This window comes from Mytilus galloprovincialis, chromosome 3 (genome assembly GCF_965363235.1).
Source record: "Mytilus galloprovincialis chromosome 3, xbMytGall1.hap1.1, whole genome shotgun sequence".
NCBI lineage: Eukaryota > Metazoa > Mollusca > Bivalvia > Mytilida > Mytilidae > Mytilus > Mytilus galloprovincialis.
Window position 1 is genome coordinate 21738925 of NC_134840.1, and position 25843 is coordinate 21764767.

The 25843-nt window shown below is 31.7% G+C and overlaps 2 protein-coding genes across 5 annotated transcripts in view; one reads left to right on the forward strand and one right to left on the reverse strand.

The window, feature by feature from the left end:
• LOC143067409 (phosphatidylinositol 3,4,5-trisphosphate 5-phosphatase 2A-like) overlaps nucleotides 1-1322 on the reverse strand; it is an 82287-nt gene extending 80965 nt beyond the window's left edge. For 2 of the 4 annotated variants that reach the window (XM_076240655.1, XM_076240652.1), the window contains exon 1: nucleotides 1188-1322. The gene's annotated coding sequence lies outside the window, so the exon portion shown is untranslated. Of the gene's footprint in view, nucleotides 1-1178 lie in introns of all 4 variants that reach the window. The other 2 variants (XM_076240654.1, XM_076240651.1) reach the window with 1 other exon arrangement.
• On the forward strand, nucleotides 1287-25623 carry LOC143067410 (autophagy-related protein 16-1-like). The gene is made up of 17 exons (XM_076240662.1): nucleotides 1287-1493; nucleotides 2575-2680; nucleotides 4657-4762; nucleotides 5318-5391; nucleotides 8698-8788; nucleotides 10056-10216; nucleotides 10588-10659; nucleotides 11090-11168; nucleotides 11578-11683; nucleotides 14457-14527; nucleotides 14971-15042; nucleotides 15459-15579; nucleotides 16459-16632; nucleotides 17426-17510; nucleotides 18936-18983; nucleotides 22011-22109; nucleotides 22770-25623. Exons 1-17 carry the CDS (start codon nucleotides 1385-1387, stop codon nucleotides 22861-22863), a joined length of 1668 nt encoding a protein of 555 aa, XP_076096777.1. The 5' UTR covers nucleotides 1287-1384; the 3' UTR covers nucleotides 22864-25623.
• The last annotated feature ends 220 nt before the right edge of the window (nucleotides 25624-25843 follow it).

Below are 25843 nucleotides of genomic sequence, written 5' to 3' on the forward strand. Positions count from 1 at the left end.
TCTCAGACACTGCTGTGATTAGCAATTAGCAGATTATTCTTTCTTTCAAAAAAACAAGTCATGTGTACTACATGTATACTGCTACTGTAACAAAAAATTTGTCCCAGTGTGACATTTGTTCCGCCAGAAATATCACGGATCAAATATCACACAAAACATGTTCCAGCACTATAAAATTTGTTCCGGAACTAATTTTTTAACCTTATGTGAAATAAGTTCTGGAACAAAAGTCACATTTCAATGAGTTTGTTCCACTATTAAAATTTAAAAAAAAAAGTGAAATTATTTCCTGTGATATTAGTTTTGAAAGGAGGCATTTTATAGAAATCAATGAATATGTTATCAAACCTATTTCACAGAAAATAAGTACCTTTAACATAATCACACAGAGAAATATTTTCTTGTTACACTTTAAAATTATAATGCAAGCTAGCGCTAAATGCTGTACTGTGTTTGCATGGGGTACATTTACAATTGAAGGCATGACTGTAGGAAGAAGATAAAAGCGATGATAATGTATCATAATTTGTATCTAAGTTTTATCATTTATTTGGTACTCGACCTCCTTGCTTCCTGTTGATCTGTCATAGGTGTTTTAATCATACATGATCTTAGGTAAGGTCATGGCACAGTTCAAAAGAGTGTGTCTTCTGTTTCTTTATGACTTTTATTATTATTTCTTATTCTACTCTTTCCAGGTTCATAAGTGTCATTTTTAGTATTATTAATTGAGTATGTTATTAAACTTTTGCTTTACTCCACAAGATCCAAATTGGATGTTTACACTTTTTATTTATTACATTATCAATTTAATACATGTCTTTTATAATGATTTTTAAACTCACTGATGACAAGTACTCAGTATATAAGATAACCTGTTTAACATTTGTTTAACCAGTGAAACATATTTCACAGACAAGGAACTTATTTCACCAGGTGAGGAACAAATCTCACAAACCCAGAACTTATTTCACCAGTTAAAGTGTGGAACTTATTTCATAGAGATGGAACAAATTATATAGAAATGTTTGTGAAAAAAGTTCTCCCAGAACATATTTCCTGTGAAATTAGTTCCACTGGAACTTTTTTTACAGGAACAAATTTTGGCTCACACTACTACTATAGTTGTTTTTAAATCAATTATGTAACAATGCTGGCTCTAAAATAGAACTACTCACTTTTCTCACCCTTTCAACTTTCTTGTTCTTAAAAGCTGGCAAAATTTAAAACACATAAATATTCAAAATTCAGTAAACTAATTCAGTTCCTTGTCCTTAACAGGAAAGTCTGCTAAATAATTCGGAACTCTTTCGGACAACCTCGGAACATTTCCTTGAAACAACCTGGATTCAAGGGAGGACAACTCAAAAATAACAAATCAAGGATGAAAGAAATGTCGACTTCAGATATTGATTGGAAACAAAATATTTTCCAGCAACTGAAATTACGCAACAAAAGAGAAAAAGAACCATTTGAAAATTTAATTCAATCATGTAAGTATGTGAGCGTTTGACTGTCATAAAATTTATATTTGCCAGATTTGAGAGTCATGCCAGAGTGAGATAAAGACACTAACAATTTACTCCTACCATGTAATGATGATGTGTTTAATTTACATTGCCTAATCTTATTGTATCATAAAATTACTCTGACGTCCAACAGCTGTTTTGCAAGACAGGCAGGGGCCATTGGACAAAACAGCCATTGGACGTCAAAGTAATCTAGGACTAGACCAGTCCAAATAATTACGACGTCTTAAAAGGCTATTATATTTTTTTTTCTTTGACGTCATTTGAATATGGACATAAAGTTGGACACCCCCTCCCCTTTTCTCTTTTATTGGGAACTCCCCCTTTTAAATATGGCTGAATCTGCCCCTGTGTGCGTTTCATTCTGCTTAGGAACATGCTGCATTACAAATACTTTTAAAGCTTGAAATTCCACCTTTCCAGAAACACTGAAAACATCAGAGGCTCGAAGGCTACATTCTACAAAGTGGTTGAGGGATTAGTGCCGGCTATTGAAAACTATAAAAGATAAACAGAAACAGCAGACAAGCAAGCAAAGATGATCATAAATAAAAGATCTAAAAATTGTCTTTATTACTGAAATGATCTATTGACTCCTATATGAGTTATTGCTCTTGATTGACTTCTTTTTAGAGAATTTTTCCATTTTATCACTTATCATTAAAACTGTGTTAGATAAGACAGAAACTGTAAACATACAATTGACCATCAACAGATTCAACTACATATCTATGAAATCCTAAATGACTAAATTCATTTATTGACACCATGTCAAAGGAGTATTCTTTTTGATGATTGTGTTGCATTTTTGCCTACATACTTTAGAACTACAAAAATGTATAAGAGAAATACAAGATTTAAAAAAATATCAAATGATTGAATTTATTGATGACCCTTAAAGAATAGTCTCTTTCATGATGATGTTTTTACATTTTTGCCATCAATCGTTACAACTAGTTACAAACAGTTATACAGAAACTGCTAATGGTAGTAAACATTATCAGCAACATAAGATATATCAAAACATTTGTTGTTCTACTTTCAGATAGTAAAAGTTTTGATATTGCTTCAAGTTTAAAATCTAAAAATGCACAGCTTACAGTTGAAGTTGACAGACTGAAGGAGGAAAACACTCGACTATCAGAACAAGGGTAATTATATGTACACATTTTGAAAAAAGATTAAATGAAAATAAGGAGATGTGGTATGAATGTCAATGTGACAACTATTGTGCCTGTAAGGGTCTGTTGTAGGAAATGTTTCAGAAATTTGAAAATAAAGGTCAATAGTTTACTGAACTAGGTGAGTACAAACAAGACTATTCATTTTATTAACCAGATTTTTGTGACAAAAATGTCGGTTATTGATTTGGGGATGTACGGCGGGCGGTCGGGCGGGCGGCAACCAAATGTTGTCCGTGCATTTACTCAAGAACCGTTCATCCCAAGCTTTTAAAATTTTAATATGTTGTTACTGACAACAAAATGAAGGTCAAGTTCAAGAATGACGATTTTGACTTTTACCGTTCAGGAGTTATGGTTCTTGAAAGATTGAAAAATGGCGTTTCCAGTCGTGTCCGTGCATTTACTCATGAACTGTTCAACCAAAGCTTCCCAAATTTTATTATGTTGTTACTGATGACAAAATGGAGGTCAAGCTCAAGAATGACGATTTTGACTTTTACCGTTCAGGAGTTATGGTTCTTGAAAGATTGAAAAATGGTGTTTCCAGTCGTGTCCGTGCATTTACTCGTGAACTGTTCAACCAAAGCTTTTCAAATTTTAATATGTTGTTACTGATGACAAAATGGAGGTCAAGTTCAATAATGTCGATTTTGACTTTTACCGTTCAGGAGTTATGGTTCTTGAAAGATAAAAAAATGGTGTTTCGATTCATGTTGTTGCATTTACTCATGAACCATTCGACCTAAGCTCTTTCAAATTTTAATATGTTGATACTGATGACAAAATGGAGGTCAAATTTGATATTGACGATTTTCACTTTCACTGTTCATCAGTTATGGTTCTTGTGATATTACCAGGACACAAATAAATGTTAATAAATCCGGTTTGCTGTCGTTGTGACAGCCTCTTGTTTGTTTTGTCATGCATCATCATAAACTTCTCCTCAGTCTTTATTTGCATTATTATTTTTTTATTCAGTGTATCATTTTACTCCAATATCAAAATATACATTGATCACATATCTTGCTATTTATAATTCTACCACATAATTTTTGATAATCAATAGTTCTTTTCCAGATTTTTTTTTTAATAATTTACTTTAGGATATATCATGTATAAAATTTAAATCTTATCATTTTTAGTATTAATTCTCTGTTATAAATTTAATCCTATAAGATTTCTGATTTGCATCATATTTACATGTAGACAACATTTGTGATTTGTGCCAACCTTTTACATTGTTGCTCAAGTACATGTATCTACATTTAGAATTATGATACATAGGGAAGTTATTAAAGGAAGTGATAATTTATTATTGAATTGTTTGAAAGTTGATGTGAATTAAGTATGCAAGAGTGGCAAGAAATGTAAGTTCTGTCAATGTACAAGTTGTTATAGTTTGTAAATTTAGATATGTTTAAATGACCTGGCTTGCTTGATTATAAACTAATTTTAAATATCCAATTGCATCTAGTTCCTTTGTAAATCAACATTATAAAATATCATTATTTATGAATTTATGTTAAAAAAATATAGTACCAGGGTACATAATATCTCCCTAAGAAAATAATGTTGCACTTAATACTTTCCTTTATGATGAAACCTTTTGATGCAACCCCCTTTACTCCATAATGACGCCTGTGTAGTGCCTCAGTTGAAACATCTTGCTTACAAAAAATCTGTATCAGATTTAATTAAATTTGTATCTAATATAAAAAGGATATTCATGAGGATTTTCATTGATGAAATATTCAATTTCACAATGCATTAATACTTTAAGCCTGATGAATTTATTTTTTTACAAAATCCTATGTGAATCAAGTATATAAAAAATATCCATGGAGGAAAGGTTTAAAAAGGCTGCATGTTCTTCTGAGGATAATACCAGTATTCAATTATCCATAGCAATTTCCTGTCATGAACATATGTTCCTTCTTTTACAGTGGTGGGAGTAGTCCTGGTTTTAATGACAAGACTCATTCAGTAGATGTCCAAAAACTGTACAAGTTACAAGAGGAACTTACAGAACTACACAAAAAGAGAGGAGAGGTATTAAAGTATTGGAATATTTTTTTAAGGATATTTAGACACATTTTTTTACTGTTTTTTTTTTTTATCTATCTGTCCATTAAGAATAAGCAGATGTTGTAAGATTGTTAATGGCACAAGCCCTGACAACTATCCAACAGATTTCAAACAATTAGGATTAATAATAAGCAACTATATGTCACCATACTTTGTTTAACCATCCACATTTAGTGTACATGAAGTGTTTGTCATACTCATCTTACTGTTGTTAAGCTAGTACCTCCTTTGTTTTACATGTTATTTGTACATTAACAAGTATGACAAAATTATACAAAATTATCACAATTTTAAATTTGCTGATATTTTTTTTATAATTGTAGGTTGTTTGTTGAATATTTGTACTATTTTCAATTATTTGTAAAATTTCAGGAATATGTTGCATGGTTTAATCTATTCAACTCTTTTAACTCCTCTTAGAGTTTTGTAGGTAAAGACTTTTTATTAATACAAAATTCTATCTACCGGGGTACCATTATCTACTGATAGATTTTCCCACAAATTTTTTTTTATTTTCAGAATTCACAACAGATTATAGACCTTAACATGCTGTTACAAGAAAAGGAAAGAGAGTTAATGATCAAAGATGCAAAGTATGTATCTAATTAAACGTTACATGTTAATCTTCTATTTGTTCAGGCCAATACTACTCACAGGGATGTAGAATTTGGTCTTAGTTTCTCTGTCTTAGGGATATGACTCCCCAACTGGGGCATGGATTTTACTGTGAAGAATGTTAAATATGCAGCCATGTTTGGTCAGAATATCGATGCTTATATTCTAAAAAGGACTTAAAAGAGGCAGCCAAATCAGGTTTAAATGGTTCCATTGGTGGCCTTGGGCTCTTTGGTTAGGTTGCCATCACCTTGACACATTCCCCATTTCCATTTTCACTTTTAAAGAACCCTTGCAGCAACAACTCTTGGACAGAATCTGTAGGTGGCCTGTTGCAAGGTGAATTAAAACAAAAATTAGGCCAAACCTCTTTTAAAAAGTATTTAAAATTCTACCATTTAGAGTGAAGAAATATTGAATTGTACTAGATTTGGTGGTTGAATCTGGTTCTCTAGTGACGCAGGGGTGTGGAAATGCTATGCCCGACTCGCTCACTCGTACATTTGAACAACCGGACAAGTATTATTTTTGTCTTGGTTGCCCGTGGACAAGTAAAAAAATATACAAGACAAAGTACATATCCAACAAAAACATAAAATTAATTTCAAAACGTATAAAGATGTTTAATTTATGTAAAATAAACCAATGTTCAGCAACTAAAAACATCAATGTTCATGACGATAAATGTTACATCATACTGGAAATAGATCGATTACCAAAATAAATAAAAATAAGTATGCGAACCCGAGTCGCGTAACATTGCATTGGTTTTGTCCATTGACCCGGGATCATCGATTTAGTTTCATCCATCTTTTACTGGAAGTGTCATTTCTTTAAATTTTGTATCGAGATTCAGATTGACAAATACTTAATAAAAAGCTGGGTAAGCAAGGCAAAAAGAATCATGAATCGAGTAGAAAACCTTAAATGCAAACGGAAGACACAGAGTATTTAAAAAAAAAAACGGAAGCGAGAATTTCAGACATTGTGGATATCAGATTGCCCCTGGCTATCAAAAGACGGAAATTCGGAAAATAAATTAAGTTTTTGTTTTATTTATAGATGAAAGGTCAACATTATTTGTTGTGAAACTGGTAAATAGAAGGAACGCTTTAATTGCACATCAAGACAATAATAAATAATCAAGAAAAAACAAGTGTGTCAGTTGAGAGTTAATCTATAATTTAGTTTACATTTCTTCAATCACTGTCCTCAAATTTAGTATAATTATTATGTACCTACTGGCTACAATTTTTATTCCAAAACTGCTGCAAAATTGTCCTTTACATGTCATTTCATTGGTTGGTTTGCTGTTAGGTTTCTGTCCCATTGATGTTAACTCATTTCCTACTTTTCTAAATTTTTGACCCATATAAACAAATAGATTTCATTTGTTTGTGATGCACAATAGTGCTAAGTAAGAATCATATATTAGCAAACAAGAAATACTTCAATATTTATTGGGATCATCAGGGCAAGTAAAATTTTTTCCGGACAAGTTAAATTTTTAGTTTTACTTGCCCAGAGACAAGTGCTTACAACAAATATTTCTACACCCCTGTGACCTACAGAGTATTTTTAGGCAAATTTTATATTTCTTATTTTTATTGATTTGCAAAGAGATCTTGTTCTTTCAATGTGACATCAACATGCATCAGGGGCGGATCCAGAATTTTGGAAAGGGGGGTGAAATTTGTAGAAAAATTTTTAGGACCTGTTTTGGGCTAAAAAAACATAAATAAGTTTAAAATGCACCCTTTAACGGTTCCTGACGTGGAACATGTGTAGTTTACAATTGCTGTAAATTGTAAGGGTTGGATATATGTTTTATGCTGTATTAATTCTCCCTATCAAATGTCTATCATAAAATGATAGTATGGATCCAAAGCTATCAGTACTGATATATTTGATGTGGGACTTGTCAACATAGACATGGCAAATTATCGTGTGTTGTATGTTAAATTAGGATAAACTTACAGATTTCTTTTTGTAAGCAAAATATACCCCAGGCTATTCAATGAAATTTACAAAACGACAGACACGAGTTAAAATACAAACAAGCAATGTTTAGCCAAATGTTTCGTTGAAAAGTTTCACCCAAATAAGAGAAATAAGGGTTTCCAAATCAACCAAAAGTTTACAATGAGTCTGAAATGACAACGAATTTATGAATGCCCGGTCGTCAAATGGAGACATAAAGGCCACACCCAGTAGGCAGTTTGCAGTCTGGTTTTGAAAAAAAGTATTCAATATATCAGTTCGGCGAAACAGACATTCCGGTCAGATATGGAAACCCGGCCCCAAAAAAATACGCCCGTTTTTATTCATCATGTTCATTTAATGCTAAATAATTTTGTTGGAAATTGTCGTTTCTAATAGTAAAAAAATATGGACAAGATTATTGTTTTCAATCCAGAAATTTTTGTTTAAGTCAAACGTCAGAGTTAGATTTTTTTCTCAAATATCTCAGACTTTCTCCTCAAATCTAAGTACATTAGCTTTAAATCTATCTAGCGCTTTAAATACTGACCGGGGATCATTGTTCAGCTATGTTGTTTTGAAATAGACTAGGGCGTTTGGGGTTAAACATGTTTATAAAGTATGTAAATAATATTGCTGTGGAACTTTTTTTTCATGAGAGTGTACTGCATAGAGTTTTACTTTCTGTTTGGTGGAATTGTGAAATAAAAGTCAATACGTTCTTGCTCAATCCCGTCTCACTTTGAAGGTGTCATGATTGTCATTCTCAGCCTAAGCAATTTGTTACTGTAATTTGAATTTAAAAATGACCGAGTGACATTTTTTCGACGCACTGGTCAACTCTACCAAAGCGAATCACATGACTGCCCCATAGTCGGTATACGTAAATACCAGCGAAAAATATCTTTTAAATAAGTTAAGAATTGTTGTATAAAAATTAAATACACGGAAAATGGCAAAGTTCAGGAAATCTAGTCTGATTAATCATTTTACCAAAAAAAAAAAAAAAAAAAGTCCCAGCAAAGGGGGCATACGCCCTCTACAGCCCCCTCTGGATCCGCCACTGTGCATGGTTACCTTAAACTTGTCATCACAATCAGAAATCAGAGGAAAGCTTCAAAATTTGATGGCATTATTTCATTTTCACCAATGAATAGCTTGCATTTCAAATTTAAAAATATAAAGTCTTTAGAAACATGATATTCTGTTACAATTGATGCAGAGGTAGAATCTGTATTTACAGCCTTGTCTTATCAAAACTTTATTACCACAGATTTAGAATGTTATTGTTTTCTATTTTATAGGTTACATGATACCGATGCAGTGGTTCTAGCTTTAAAAAGTGAAATCAAGAATTTAGAAATGACAATTGTAGAATTAGAACAAACTAACCAGGTATTTAAAATAAAGCTTTTACTAGAGATATGTTTGAATATAAAAAATGAAGAAGAACAAAAAATACTGATTTAAAAAAAAAAGAAACTTATCCAATATTATTGATCATTATGATTTATAGGACATATTTAGTATGGACATAATTTCTTGCAAAATTGCGTTTTATTTGGACATCTGATATAAAAACATGGACTTATTAATAATAAGATGTATTAAGATTGCCGATGAGACAACAATCCCTCAAACACCCAATTAAATAGATGTAAGGTACTGTATTCAGATTTGATGCAATTGCATCACAAGTTGTGTGGGGATGAAATATTTTTTAAAGTTGCTATATTTGTAGATAGACTGGAAACAGGGAATTTTTTAGATTAAGAGTTTATTAAGAATTCTAGAACTGTAAAAAATAGAAATCTGAAGGAAAATTAAAATTTTCTGCTTTTTATGCCCGCGTCATAGTGGAGGGAGCATTAAGTTTTACCAATGTCCCTCTGTACATCTCGAAATTGGTTTCTGTTCTCCACTTTAGTTTGCCTCAATCAAATGTTATGACACTTATGCACAATACTTATTGCTATAAAACACAGATCAAGTTTGAATTTTGGTGGCTTCACTTTTACAGTTCTAGAGTTATGCCCCTTAACAAATGGAAAAATTGCTGAATTTTTCGTTTCCATTCTTTAACTGAAGTTTACCTCAACTAAATGTTGTTTTTTTTTTTAAATTTTTATTATTTTCAAGAATTACAACAAGTACAACACATCAAAGAAACATACAGTAATATTAGCAATACATTTGACTATCTATTTATTTATAACAATAAACATAGTTGTAAATTAATTTTTATGTATATATATATGAAAAGAGAATATAATTACAGAAAGAAACTCAACTAACTGTTATGAAACTTATACACATTGCTTATTACTACAAAACTCAAATCAAGTACAAATTTGGGTAGTACACATTTACAGTTCTTGAGTTATGTCCCTTTTAACATTATATGCAAGCAGGGGCATCATCTGTGTCCTATGGACACACTCCCCATTTATTTATATGTAACATCTGAAAAAATGTATTAGATATTTGGTATAAAGTCATATTATAAAGTTTAAGATTTAGTTTGAGTTTTTATTGAAATTCATCTCCCTAGGACAAAGAAAATTGTTTGAAAATATCTGTTATCTGTATTTCTTTGATGTAATCCTATGTTCTTGTACAGTTCCTCACATGGGACTTTGTAAAGAAAGATTTTTAATTCCAGATGTTAAAAGATGAACACCAGGCTTTAGGATTAGCATTTACAGCCATGGAAGAAAAGTACAGAAAAATTCAGGATGAAAATGCTGATTTAATTACTAGGTGGATGCATGTAAAAGCAAAAGATGCAGACAAAATGAATGAAGATAATGATATTCAAATAAAGTACGTTATTTATTCAATTTTTTTTTTCAACAGCCAAAAATGTTCCTTCTGAACATCATTTTTGCACAAGGTCTTAAGGGCTACTGTATGCTTTGCAAGATAAAGGCAAAATAAGTTACATGAGATTTGAATTTCTGTAAGTTGTAATATTTTCAACAACAATTGAAATTATGTAAAACTTTTTTTCAAGGCAATTATAAAAAAACACAGAAATTTGACCAAAATAAGATTCAGAAGTATCTGAAACCAATCAAACCCAACTAAACGGATTTAAATGTCACATGACAGCTTGCTTAATGGTGTTATATATGTGGTTTTGTTTTTATTTGTTATTTATCACATAGTTTTAATGGAGGTTTTTTTTCCTTCAGAAAAAGACAAGCCAAGTTACAAAAAGAACTTATAGATGCAGCAAAAGAACCTGTTGAAATCAGACCAGAAAAGTTAGTAATTGTTATTCTTATATTGATGTTCTTCAAATGATTTGAGTACACACCTGGGTAAAATATGAATATATTGTATGTCAGTTGATTGGCAATGTCAAGATTTGCTTAGACTGTTCCCATTACGTTGTATGCTTTTATGAATGAGTTACCAGAGGTCAATCAGTGTAAATGATGTCATTGAAGTGGAAATATAAACATTCTACAGGAATATGCATGAATGTGAAACTGAAAGTCACCAAGACACGTAAACAAACAATAATAAAAACTTGTTGAATGCCAATTTTCTTAAATAAAAATAAGATAGTCATTTAACTTAGTCCAAACCGGTCTAACTAAGCTGTTGTAAATCTTTCAAGCATGTCTCTAATTCAGTTTTCTTTTGCTTCAATATTGTTACAATTCACATTATATTTATTTCTATTTATAGTGAAGCTGGTATTTATGTTCCGGGTATTGTTCCCATCTGTGTTAGTGTTGCCTTACCAAATAAAGCACAGCACAAATTTGTAAGTTTATAACACCTTTCATTTCAACTTATACTGTATTCATTAATTTTTTCCATGTAAATTTCATTTGGTACAGTTTTTATTGTATGTACCTTATATAAATTCTAATAGGGATTGAACCCCTCATTATGAAATATAATGTCAGATATTGTCTTCTTAATCAAAAGCACTTTCCCAACGAAATTGTTTTGTTAATGTTGCTTATTATATATCTAAAGGAATTTTATGCATTGTTGGACTTCTTCACTGACAGCTAATATGAAAAACACTGCATATATGCAGAAATAAAATATCGATAAATTTTTGATATTACATTAGAATTCTAAGAAAGCTTTTTGAGCAGTTATTTCCAAGTTTTAGGTCCACAGACAATAAAACATGCTGATTGTCTAATATTGATATATTATAGGAGGCCCATGATGGGGAAGTAAATGCTGTTAAATGGAGTCCATCTGGAACTATGTTTGCAACAGGGGGTTCAGACAGAAAGATCAAATTATGGGAAATAAGTGGAGGTAACAATAGATTCTGTTATATCATGGTGTCTATCCATATCGGATCCTTTACACGCAATTCAGCGGTACGCGGCTCCTTTGTGAACAGATAACGGATCCTTGCCGTAAAAACAACGTGGTGTTGTTAGAAAGTTATGGATGACAACAAATCAGAGAGGTATTTTGTGTTAAATTCTTAGTTCACGGAACTTTAGAATGTCAAACTGATCCACTCTTCTTATGACTATAGATAGTTTTAAGAATAACAGGCTATTTTTACAAGAAAAAGTGGGCAAGTGTCTCACATAACCTTTGTTTTTTCCAAAAAACAGCGTTTTATGCATGTTATTTCTGTCAATATCGATTTGAATAAACAGTTCATCATTTTTTAATTGCTCATTTCATTTTATTGAGTATAAAAGAGTATACAACAGGGGTCAAAATTAACTTATGAAGGCCAGTAGCCACCTGGGCTACTAGACTTGAAAATCAGTTAGCCCAGGCAAAAAGTCAGTAGCCCACAGAATTTTACTATCACCGGTGAAGCCCGCAAAGCAGGCTGAACTTCCTAGGTAGGGCTTGGGGGCATGCCCCCTAAGAAAATTTTGAAATTTCAGACTCAAAATCCTGCATTCTGAGCATACCTGGAGGTGATTTAAATGCCTGGGAAAAAGTTATTTTTTTATTATCTTTGTTGTTGACTTCAATCAAATTTCATTAAAAAAAAAATCATTTGCAAAATGGGAATCTTCATGCCCTGTGTACAAGAATTTTTTTACATATCTTTTAAAGACAACTAAAGAATTCTCTGTTCTGGAATACATGAAGATGATAGATGAAATATTTCATTTTATTTCTATAATAATCTTATTTATTAAATATCTTGGTCGATTCATTTTGCGTATTAAACTACGTACATTTGTAAACAAATGAACCCCCCCCCTTTTTTCGCGACTATTTCATGTATTCCAAAAGCGTTGTCATGAACTTGATATCTTCTCTGATTTTCTTTTTTTTTTGTAAACTGTTCAGTTAGTAAGAAACATAAATCATTTTTAACTATAAATGTTATTTATTGTGGTCGACAATACTCTACTTTCGTTTTTGACCTTCATTCTCTGTACACCACCTGGGCTTTGAAAATTTAACTACAAAAGGTACTGTTTTCCAGATTCTTAGCAGCATTATATATATCATACTTTCTTTTATTTGACTGATATTACTTCATGACATGCTATTGTCATCTTCCCTGGCTTTCTTCGCTCTCTTGAAGCCAAAACCGTGATTGCTTTATATTGTTAATGACCATTGGAACACCTCTCTTGACATCCTTGCAAGCATACGATACATTCCGACTTTAAATAGACGACCAATCAGTGACCTGAATTAACGTGAACTATATTTAGTCACAGGTAAACACTGATTTGACATCCTTGTTTATCGCGACCGCGACTTTGATGCAATACATTTTAAAAAGATTTTTCTTTTTGAATTTACATTTTTGTCCGTGAAGTAGCCAGTACTTGGAGTCACGGTAAATGGCGAATTTCAGTCAGTCAATAACTTGTTTTCAATTCGCCACCTGGGCTACCACAACTGAGTAAAAAGATCGCCCAGGTCAATTTCTGGTCGCCATTGGCGACTTGGCGACCGTTAATTTTTTCCCCTGTACAATAAGCTCCAGATAGAATTAAAAGACCGTGTTGGAAACGGATCATAAAGATCCGTTGCCACAAATTTTATAACATTTTGAACTAATTTCAGGAGACTGAACATTAGAATTTGGGTAGATTGTTCTACCCAATAAAAGAACGTCAATTTCTAATACAATTCAGTACTTTTATCAGCAAAAACAGGGAAGAAATGCTTGAAAGTCTGGAAAATGTCAACATCACTTCGCAATTTCATACAATTGCACTCCCTTGTTTCAGTGATTATTTCGTAATCATAATAGCTAACGAAATAAAATACATCTATATACTTACCTTGATAGTTGGCTTATTCCGCCTGATATTTGTTTTTTGTTGACCAGAGTGTTTAGACAGAATAAAACACAATTTTAAAGGAACGTTTAGATTAACTCACCTTATGTTTACGGCAAGGATCCGTTATCTGTTCACAAAGGAGCCGCGTACCGCTGAATTGCGCGTAAAGGATCCGATATGGATAGACACAGTGTATATACAATACACAAAGTTGTCAATTAATTATATAAAAAAAGTACACAATGTTGTTCATTAGTTATAAAAAAGTACACAATGTTGTTGTAGTTTTTCAAAAATACACAATGTTGTTCAATATTAATAAAACGTACACAATATTATTCAATAATAATAAAACAGTACACAATAGTATTATTAAATAATTATAAAACAATATAAATGTTATTCCCTAGTTATTAAATATGATTTATTAGTTATGATTGAGACAAAAAATTGAAATATGTATTTTGGTTTTTAAACATTTATAAAAACAAAAATGGGAAATAATGTTTTGCTATTAGCAGTCAATTTAGTTCAATTTTGTTCAAATTAGTTCAAAAACATTGATGTATTATTAGCTTGGAAGTCAATAATTCATCTTATTTGCAACTCCTCTGAGGCTGTTTACCAAACTTGGTCAGATTGTTTAGTATCATGTGTAGTGGTCACTTCATACAGTACTTGTTATTATTATTTTTCACTACAACTTAGCAATCTTATTCTTGTACATTGTATACTAAGTAACAGGTTCCATAAAGAACATAGAACTTTATAGCTATTAAGTTAATGTTGATACCACTCTCATATTTTAGGTAAATGTCAGAGTAAAGGAATATTAACTGGAAGTAACCAGGGTATTATGGCACTAGATTTTGGTATTGAAGTAAGTGTTAATGTTAACAGGTTCTTGTTCAAGAGCCATGAGACTTCAAATGTCTAAAATGCTAACATTTCCTTTGAAAAACAGCAAGTTCAAATTTTTTTCTGAATAGGAAGTTGGATAATTTGCTCTCAAATGATTTACAGCTGTAAAAATTTTAATTTTGTTAATTGTATGCCAGAAAAGTATACACCTTACAGATTACATATTTCATCAGTGAGTTCACCTCAGTTGCAGAGTTCATTGCCTTTTAACAAAAAATCATATATTGCAGTAGGTGAGAGTATCTAAATGCTTATTTGTTTTTTATACATGTATAACCAAGAGTTTCTCAAAAATAATAATATATGAAACTTAAATCTAAGACTGAATTTTTTCAAAGATTATTTTATATCACTTGTTATGTCTTTGATAACTATGATACAGATTATTTTATTTGTTTTCAGGAAAACTTTATATTGGGAGCATCAAATGACTTTGCTAGCCGTGTTTGGTCTCTTACAGATCAAAGGTTAAGGGTAAGTAATGACCTTGATTTTATGAAAACATCTCTAGAGTTAAATTAACTTCAGGTTTGAAATCATTGTTATAGCTAGAAGCAGGAACGGTATATAGAACAGGTCTATCAAATAGTTAAATTTCCCTTTTACAATTTTTTTGGTGTATTTATGATATAATTGAAAACTCAGATATTATTATGAAAACATGAAGACAGGTGAAAATTCTTTTCTCAAATACACTAAAAATTCTATGTCTTATCCTTGTTTTGCTGCAATGATTATTATGGATTAGGATAAACATATCTTCAAATAAGCTGATGTAAAATCCTTTGGTTGCTTTTATACGGAAGGTCTTAAAATGAGTAAGTGATACATAGTAGTGTTAGATATAGTCAAGCTGAAATGACATTATTCTGTCTTTTTTCTACTTCCAGAGTACGTTAACTGGGCATAGTGGTAAAGTATTAGCTGCAAAGTTTTTAGGAGACTGTAGCAAAATTGTATCTGGTAGTCATGATAGAACCTTAAAAATTTGGGACCTCACGAGAATAGCTTGTAAGTACCAGTAACTATTGACAGTGTCCGAAATACTGTAAACCAACCAATTTTTTAAAGCAATTTATAGCGACTTTGACAGGTAGAATAATAAAGTGAATATAGATTGTTGCAAACCTGTAAAACTTGGGTCTTCCCTTATATAAAAACATCAATGAGGTTAGAAAATTGTGTAATTTAATTACCAAGAATTGGGTTAAAAAGGGATAAACGAGAAATAAATTGTGTGCAAAAATAAGATGGTTTACACTAAAAAGCCTTTATTATGTTCCCTAACCAGTATCAGTTAGCATATATATCCAGAATGCCTGGTATTGGTGAAGATTGCATGGGTACTGACTTGATATCTAAATCTTCTAAGGTTGCTACCTTACATAGTTCAAACAAAATAGTGCTGTGAAGTGATCATTCTTTAGATCCTATCCTGTCAATGTTATATAATTTGTTAATGATATATGATACTTAGATATTCAAGTAACAGTATGATGTGTATTTGAATTACCATACTTATGAAGAAGAATTTTCCTTATTTTAATTTACATAAGTAATGCATGGTGTATGAATCTGTGATTTAAATAGGTTCAATTACAAATGTATGGTCATAAAACATGCAGATTACTCTAACTCAATTTTGTAATTTGCGTAGCTAATGCAATCGTTTTATTTTAATTCACAAAATTGCAAAATTGCAACAATCTTTACCCTTCAGTGCTTACAAGCAGGTTGATTCTTTTCACTACTTTGTGTACCACAAGAGTATATGGTAAAATGCATGTATACAGAATCTTCCTGGATATTTAGATCTTAAGTCTTTGTATTTTAATATGATAGAAATGTGATGTAGATTTCTTTCTAATATTTTATCTTCATCTGTTTTAGGTATCAAAACAATTTTTGCTGGGTCAAGTTGCAATGATTTAGTGACCTTGCAAGGCTCAAACATAATCAGTGGACATTTTGACAAGAGATTAAGATTCTGGGACAGTCGTACTGATTCAAGTAACACAGAAATTATGCTTCAGGGTCGACTGACTTCACTAGATGTATCCTCAGGTAATAATACTATGATGTTAGATTTAAAAAATAGATATATGTTGTATTTGCCAAAACCAATTCAAATATTAGGTCTATTTTATGATTCAGACATGTCTTGACAATGTCAGATTTTTTATTTAATTCTATATGCTTATGACAGAATCAATTTATAAGGATTATTAGAAATGGAGAGTTGAATATATACGTATCCCCAAAGTATTGTGTTGTTAATCATGTCTTACCAATATTTAGTTTTTCTCAAAAAGCAGACAAGACATTCTCCTTGTCTTCATTTAAAAAAAAAGATTATTCACAAAAAAGTTAAAACCTTAAAACTTTATAAAGCTAATTAATTTGAACCTACTTGTTGATAGGATGTTTTTGTTGGTTATACCAGAAGACCTTCCTTTATAAAACCACCTGACTTTGTCGCTGTTTTACAAGAACTTTACTGTAAAGGTGTCTTGTTAAAAAGAGGAGATACTATTCTCAATTTTATGTCTTAAACACTGTTCCTCCTCAGTACTGAATTCCTTGTTGAAAGTTCTTAATATTTTGTCCTTAATAACAATTATTTGCACATAATATTTCACATCTAAATGATTTATGTCATTCAAAATACAATAAAATTCATGTGTTTGTTGTTTTGGAAACAGAATCCCATATTAATCTCTAAGCACATGTTTTCTAGATGACTTCAATTATTTTATTTCTATTATTATCTTGTGACAAAAAGTTCTTATTTGACTTCACTGTCTACAAAAATCCAGAGAATAATATTCAAAAACAGAATTATGAAATATGTTTTCAGATCGTTCCCAGTTGTTATGTTGTACTAGAGATGATTCACTGAAAGTCATAGATTTGAGAATGAACCAAGTGTCTTCTTCATTATAGTAAGTACAAAGTCATAGATTTGAGAATGAACCAAGTGTCTTCTTCATTATAGTAAGTACATAGTCATAGATTTGAGAATGAACCAAGTGTCTTCTTCATTATAGTAAGTACATAGTCAAAGATTTGAGAATGAACCAAGTGTCTTCTTCATTATAGTAAGTACATAGTCATAGATTTGAAAATGAATCAAGTGTCTTTTTCATTATAGTAAGTAATAGTCATAGATTTGAGAATGAATCAAGTGTCTTCTTCATTATAGAAAGTACATAGTCATAGATTTGAGAAATGAACCAAGTGTCTTCTTCATTATAGTAAGTACAAAGTCATAGATTTGAGAATGAACCAAGTGTCTTCTTCATTATAGTAAGTACATAGTCATAGATTTGAGAAATGAACCAAGTGTCTTCTTCATTATAGTAAGTACATAGTCAAAGATTTGAGAATGAACCAAGTGTCTTCTTCATTACATAGTCATAGATTTGAGAATGAATCAAGTGTCTTCTTCATTATAGTAAGTAATAGTCATAGATTTGAGAATGAATCAAGTGTCTTCTTCATTATAGAAAGTACATAGTCATAGATTTGAGAAATGAACCAAGTGTCTTCTTCATTATAGTAAGTACAAAGTCATAGATTTGAGAATGAATCAAGTGTCTTCTTCATTATAGTAAGTACATAGTCATAGATTTGAGAATGAATCAAGTATCTTCTTCATTATAGAAAGTACATAGTCATAGATTTGAGAATGAATCAAGTGTCTTCTTCATTATAGACAGTACATAGTCATAGATTTGAGAATGAACCAAGTGTCTTCTTCATTATAGTAAGTACATATGTTTTGCCATTAAGGGTTATTATTTAAAACTTTGTGAAAAAGTTTATCTTTTATACATGTGGTTGTGCTTATTTTAGAATTTTATTGAAGAAAATTTTACACTTCTAATTTTTGTCTAGGGACTTTAACTATGTTACCTGGTACTCAAATTTAAACATATATATTCAAAATAGTTGCTGAATTCATTTTAGGATGCTTACAATTGAACCATTTTCAGAACTATAGACCTCTGTGTACAACTCATTAAGTTTTTGGACAATAACCGAAGTCGAAATAAGATGTTTAGAATTATACACATAAGTAAGTGTGAACAAAGAGACAGTAAGTCAATCAAGCAAGAAGATATGCTTGTTATATTTTTTAGAATCTGTTATAAATCAACAATCATTTTTAAGTTTTCATTTAACTTTTTATAAAATTGAAGAGATGCCATGTTATGTTTGTGGGAATAATTTGGCAGCTGATTGCACCAAGTTGAACATCTATGTGTTCATTTCTGATTATTCAAATTCTTTTAAAGCCAATAGGGAGGGGAGGTAATTCATGTCTTCCTGGAAGAATCTTATCTGAATTATTTTCTATTTTTCAGTGCTGACCACTTTAATGTGAGCTGTGACTGGTCAAGGGCAGTGTTCAGGTACACCATATCTTTCATTTTGTTTGCTTCTATATTTTTAAGTGAGAAACAACAAGTCTCCTTATTACTTTTTAAAGTTAAATATAATATTGGTTAGAATATGTGTTCAATATATAAGACCTTTAAAGTAACAATTAGTATTATTCCGCTGTTTATACATATTGATAGTTTCATCAATATTTGATTGGTGGAGACTATCACACATGTCATTGAACAAGTCTTCATATTCCCCTCTGAAATGGTGGGACTTCATTGTGCGACATTACACATGGTTAATGAACTTAACATTTTGAACTTTTTAAATAGCGATAGCAAAAAATCATTATCATGTTTAAATTTATTTCAGACACTAAAACAAAAAGACAAAAAATTCACTTTTGATCTGTATTGTTTATCAATGGGATTGTGTGTAGTTATAAAAACAAGTGTGTTAGGAAAAAAATGTATGTAAACTAATATTTTGTGTTCAGGTAGTAAACAAAGCATATTGGCACTCACACCACATCTTCCTACATCTATATATGGCATTGGAATAAATCATTCAATTCCGTAGACATTAGGGATATGAAGATTTGCTCACCCTTGAAAAAAATTATATTTCCCTTGGGCAGACTCCTCCTGATATATGAATATTCTTGGGTGAACAAATCTTCATATCTCATTCAGGCTCAGGAGATAAATGTATAATACACCATCAGTGGGAATAGATTATCAGAACAGGGACGTTAATATCAGACCAGTGGATACATACTCAATATTTTGTGGACAGTTTTTGTTCATTTCAAGTAAAACTAAAAGGAAACATGATTGAACATTTTTTTTCATGTTTGTGTGATATCTGTTGTGGAAAATGTCTTTTTGTGCATGTAATTAACATCTATAGGCATTTATCTACCCATTGTAATGTACACCCGATATCATAGATATTGAATATTATGGTCTAATACTATATATATCTTGTAAGGCCAAAATAAAAGGGGACGGATTAAAAGTTGAACAGCAAATATTGTTGAAATCGTGATATATATCAGTGAAAATAAGGAGAGAATATAAATGTATCTGTCTATTTCAGTCCAGATGGTAGTTATGCTCTAGCTGGTTCAAAGAGATTATAAATGTATCATGTCTATTTCAGCCCAGATGGTAGTTATCTATAGCTGGTTCAAAGAGATTATAAATGTATCATGTCTATTTCAGTCCAGATGGTAGTTATGCTGTAGCTGGTTCAAAGAGATTATAAATGTATCTGTCTATTTCAGTCCAGATGGTAGTTATGCTATAGCTGGTTCAAGGAGATTATAAATGTATCGTGTCTATTTCAGTCCAGATGGTAGTTATGCTGTAGCTGGTTCAAAGAGATTATAAATGTATCTGTCTATTTCAGTCCAGATGGTAGTTATGCTATAGCTGGTTCAAGGAGATTATAAATGTATCGTGTCTATTTCAGCCCAGATGGTAGTTATGCTATAGCTGGTTAAAGAGATTATAAATGTATCTGTCTATTTCAGCCCAGATGGTAGTTATGCTCTTGCTGGTTAAAGAGATTATAAATGTGCCTGTCCATTTTAGACTAGATGGTAGTTATGCTATAGCTGGTTAAAGAGATTATAAATGTATCTGTCTATTTCAGTCCAGATGGTAGTTATGCTATAGCTGGTTAAAGAGATAATAAATGTATCTGTCTATTTCAGCCCAGATGGAAGTTATGCTCTAGCTGGTTCAAAGAGATTATAAATGTATCTGTCTATTTCAGCCCAGATGGTAGGTATGCTCTAGCTGGTTCAAAGAGATTATAAATGTGCCTGTCCATTTTAGACTAGATGGTAGTTATGCAATAGCTGGTTCAAAGAGAATATAAATGTATCTGTCTATTTCAGCCCAAATGGTACTTATGCTATAGCTGGTTCAAGAGATTATAAATGTATCTGTCTATTTCAGCCCAGATGGTAGTTATGCTGTAGCTGGTTCAAAGAGATTATAAATGTATCTGTCTATTTCAGCCCAGATGGTAGTTATGCTATAGCTGGTTCAAAGAGATTATAAATGTATCTGTCTATTTCAGCCCAGATGGTAGTTATGCTGTAGCTGGTTCAAAGAGATTATAAATGTATCTGTCTATTTCAGCCCAGATGGTACTTATGCTTTAGCTGGTTCAAAGATATTATAAATGTATCTGTCTATTTCAGTCCAGATGGTAGTTATGCTGTATCTGGTTCAAAGAGATTATAAATGTATCTGTCTATTTCAGCCCAGATGGTAGTTATGCTATAGCTGGTTCAAAGAGATTATAAATGTATCTGTCTATTTCAGCCCAGATGGTAGTTATGCTGTAGCTGGTTCAAAGAGATTATAAATGTATCTGTCTATTTCAGCCCAGATGGTAGTTATGATGTAGCTGGTTCAAAGAGATTATAAATGTATCTGTCTATTTCAGCCCAGATGGTAGTTATGCTGTAGCTGGTTCAAAGAGATTATAAATGTATCTGTCTATTTCAGCCCAGATGGTAGTTATGCTGTAGCTGGTTCAAAGAGATTATAAATGTATCTGTCTATTTCAGCCCAGATGGTACTTATGCTATAGCTGGTTCAACCAAGATTCATTATTTTTGTATCAACTTTATTTTTATTAACATATTCAAAATTGATGTTGAGTCGAGACAGCAATCCATCAACACTAGCATTCTAAAAGAAATGTTGGAGATGTATCTGTCTATTTCAGCCCAGATGGTAGTTATGCTGTAGCTGGTTCAAAGAGATTATAAATGTATCTGTCTATTTCAGCCCAGATGGTAGTTATGCTCTAGCTGGTTCAAAGAGATTATAAATGTGCCTGTCCATTTCAGACTAGATGGTAGTTATGCTATAGCTGGTTAAAGAGATTATAAATGTATCTGTCTATTTCAATCCAGATGGTAGTTATGCAATAGCTGGTTCAAAGAGATTATAAATGTATCTGTTTATTTAGCCCAGATGGTAGTTATGCTATAGCTGGTTCAAAGAGATTATAAATGTATCTGTCTATTTCAGCCCAGATGGTACTTATGCTATAGCAGGTTCACATGATGGTTCAATCTTTATCTGGAACATTGCCAAAGAAAAAGTAGAGAGGGTACTCAAAGAACACAAGTATGTACCATTTGAAAAGATATTAATAAACATTCATAAAAACTTATTTCCCATTTAAATTTGAAATAAACATTATAATTAAATCTGAGTTCATTAAACAAGGATTGTAACCATTAATAAGGTGTATAAGGTGTTTTTTTATTAAATGTTTATTAATTATCAAGAGATTGATAACCCCAACCTTTTCACATATTTTGAATAACAGGAATACTTAACTTATTCTATATCTGTTGACAAAAAAATCTAGTGAGAAACAATTTTTCATGGAGTGATCAATAGATTTGATGTATTAACATCTGTAGTTTCAATCCCATCTGAGAACAAAATTGACATCCGATTAGTTTCAAATACTTTTGAATCAATCAGAAACTTTGTCATATATTCCTTCTTTGTTTCTCAACCATATCGCATATCATGAAGCTTGAAAAACTTCCCTATTCTAGAGGCTCATTACTACTACTCATACATAACAAGATTAATGAATAAATTGTACATGTCGTGATTGTTAACAAGTAGTGGCCTTCCATGTATGAAACTCATCTCTGAAATACTTAACATTAAATTTTACTCTAATCTGACTGAAAACAAATAGGATGATACACAGAGGTAGTAATTTTATGTCACAATATGCAGTAATATTTGGTGGTTTTTTTTTTCCAGTAATGCTGTACTAGCATGTGCATGGCATCCTTCTGGACAATATGTTCTGAGTGCAGACAAACAGAAGAAGGCAGTCTTATGGTCAGACATATAAATATCAATCAGAATGGACTACTAACACACTGGATTCAGTTACAAACATTTGTACTACATGTAATTGAACCTTAAACACACAGATGGTGTTTTTGTGAGAGGTGCAGATCAGATAATATAATGGATGAAAATGCTAAGATGATTAATATATTTGATGAATAAACAAAATGTGTATTCCCATCAATGGCAGGTGCTAATGAATTAATATGTCTATGATATTTAGATTTGTCATTCAGAGTTCATAGCATTTTAATAATTAAAAACTTGACTATTCAGAGAACATTGTAGGATAACTCAACTTTGATTGACAAAATTTTAAATTTTTTGAAAATTATTATTTTTTATTTTCCTTTGATTTTTTTTTAATGTTTATTTTTCTTGATTTATGGGATTTTTAAAAATAGTCAAAATAAGGGGACAGGTTTTTCATGTGCTTGTGACATAGTTGTGTATTTGCAACATAAGATTCAATAAAATTATAAGAACACAATTCATAAATAAACTGATTCTTTTTAGCTCACCTGGCCCGAAGGGCCAAGTGAGCTTTTCTCATCACTTGGCATCCGTCGTCTGTCGTTGTCGTCGTCTGTCGTCGTTAACTTTTACAAAAATCTTCTCCTCTGAAACTACGGGGCCAAATCAAACCAAACTTGGCCACAATCATCATTGGGGTATCTAGTTTAAAAAATGTGTGGCGTGACCCGGCCAACCAACCAAGATGGCCGCCATGGCTAAAAATAGAACATGGGGGTAAAATGCAGTTTTTGGCTTATAACTCAAAAGCAAAGCATTTAGAGCAAATCTGACATGGGGGTAAAATTGTTTATCAGGTCAAGATCTATCTGCCCTGCAATTTTCAGATGAATCGGACAACCCGTTGTTGGGTTGCTGCCCCTGAATTGGTAATTTTAAGGAAATTTTGCTGTTTTTGGTTATTATCTTGAATATTATTATAGATAGAGATAAACTGTAAACAGCAATAATGTTCAGCAAAGTAAGATTTACAAATAAGTCAACATGACCGAAATGGTCAGTTGACCCCTTTAGGAGTTATTGCCCTTTATAGTCAATTTTTAACCATTTTTCGTAAATCTTAGTAATCTTTTACAAAAATCTTCTCCTCTGAAAATGCTGGGCCAAATTAAACCAAACTTGGCCACAATCACAATTGGGGTATCTAGTTTAAAAAATGTGTGGCGTGACCCGGCCAACCAACCAAGATGGCCGCCACAGCTAAAAATAGAACATAGGGGTAAAATTCAGTTTTTGGCTTATAACTCAAAAACCAATGCATTTAGAGCAAATCTGACATGAAGTAAAATTGATTATCAGGTCAAGATCTATCTGCCCTGAAATTTACAGATGAATCGGACAACCTGTTGTTGGGTTGCTGCCCCTGAATTGGTAATTTTAAGGAAATTTTGCTGTTTTTGGTTATTATCTTGAATATTATTATAGATAGAGATAAACTGTAAGCAGCAATTATGTTCAACAAAGTAAGATCTACAAATAAGTCAACATAATCAAAATGGTCAGTTGACCCCTTTAGGAGTTATTGCCCTTTATAGTCAATTTTGAACCATTTTTCGTAAATCTAAGTTATCTTTTACAAAAATCTTCTCCTCTGAAACTACTGGGCCAAGTTCATTATAGATATAGATAATTGTAAGCAGCAAGAATGTTCAGTAAAGTAAGATTTACAAACACATCACCATCACCAAAACACAATTTTGTCATGAATCCATCTGCGTCCTTTGTTTAATATTCACATAGACCAAGGTGAGCGACACAGGCTCTTTAGAGCCTCTAGTTTAAAGAAGAAAATACATATATTAATATTTTAGGAATGTAGCTTTCCCTCATTTTTCACCCTCAGTCACCTCTGAAATATAAATTTTTGATGGTCTCAAAGATAATTTTTAGCTCACCTGGCCCTGTTGTCGTTAACTTTTACAAAAATCTTCTCTGACACTACTGGGCCAAATTAAACCAAACTAGGCCACAATCATCATTGGGGTATCTAGTTTAAAAAATGTGTGGCGTGACTCGGCAAACCAACCAAGATGGCCGCCATGGCTAAAAATAGAACATAGGGGTCAAATATAGATTTTGGCTTATAACTCTGAAACCAAAGCATTTAGAGAAAATCTGACATGGGGTAAAATTGTTTTTTCAAGTGAAAATTTATCTGCCCTGAAATTTTCAAATGAATTTGACAACCGGTTGTTGGGTTGCTGCCCCTGAATTGGTAATTTTAAGGAAATTTTGCTGTTTTTGGTTATTACTTTGAATATTATTATAGATAGAGATAAACTGTAAACAGCAATAATGTTCAGTAAAGTAAGATCTACAAATAAGTCAACATGACCAAAATGGTCAGTTGACCCCTGAAGGAGTTATTGCCCTTTATAATCATGTTTTACCAATTTTTAAGCAGTTAAGCTGCTTTATGCGAGCACCCTAGATTTATGTTCTACCCAATAAATGCTGAAATATGTGCCACTTTTATTATCTGGCTGGCTATCATGTTATTTATAACTAATTGGGCACTTTTTTCATACTTTTTATTTTGGAATATAAAAAATATTACCATAAAAACGGTCGATTTTCCCAAAAGTTTTGAAGTTGGACATAGGAAGTAGTGCTCGATAGAAATCCTTCTATAGTTTATAACCCCTTGTGCTGTGGGCTAAGATGTCAAAGAACAATTGTATGAAATATTTGATCGCTGAAAATCTATAAAGATGAGTCGTTTACATTTCCCAGATGGCAAAAGTCGTAGGAATATTGTTTGTCATCGATACGTATTACATACGTCAGTAGTCTATTAATAAGCTGATATAAGTTGGCGGCAATTTCAAATTACATAGAAGACGAAATTTGCGTACCTTTTAAATTGGGAATCAGAATTCTGATGATACATAGGTACTTTATTATAATCATTTTATTCGTTTTTTTGTCTGATTTAGATTATTTAAATC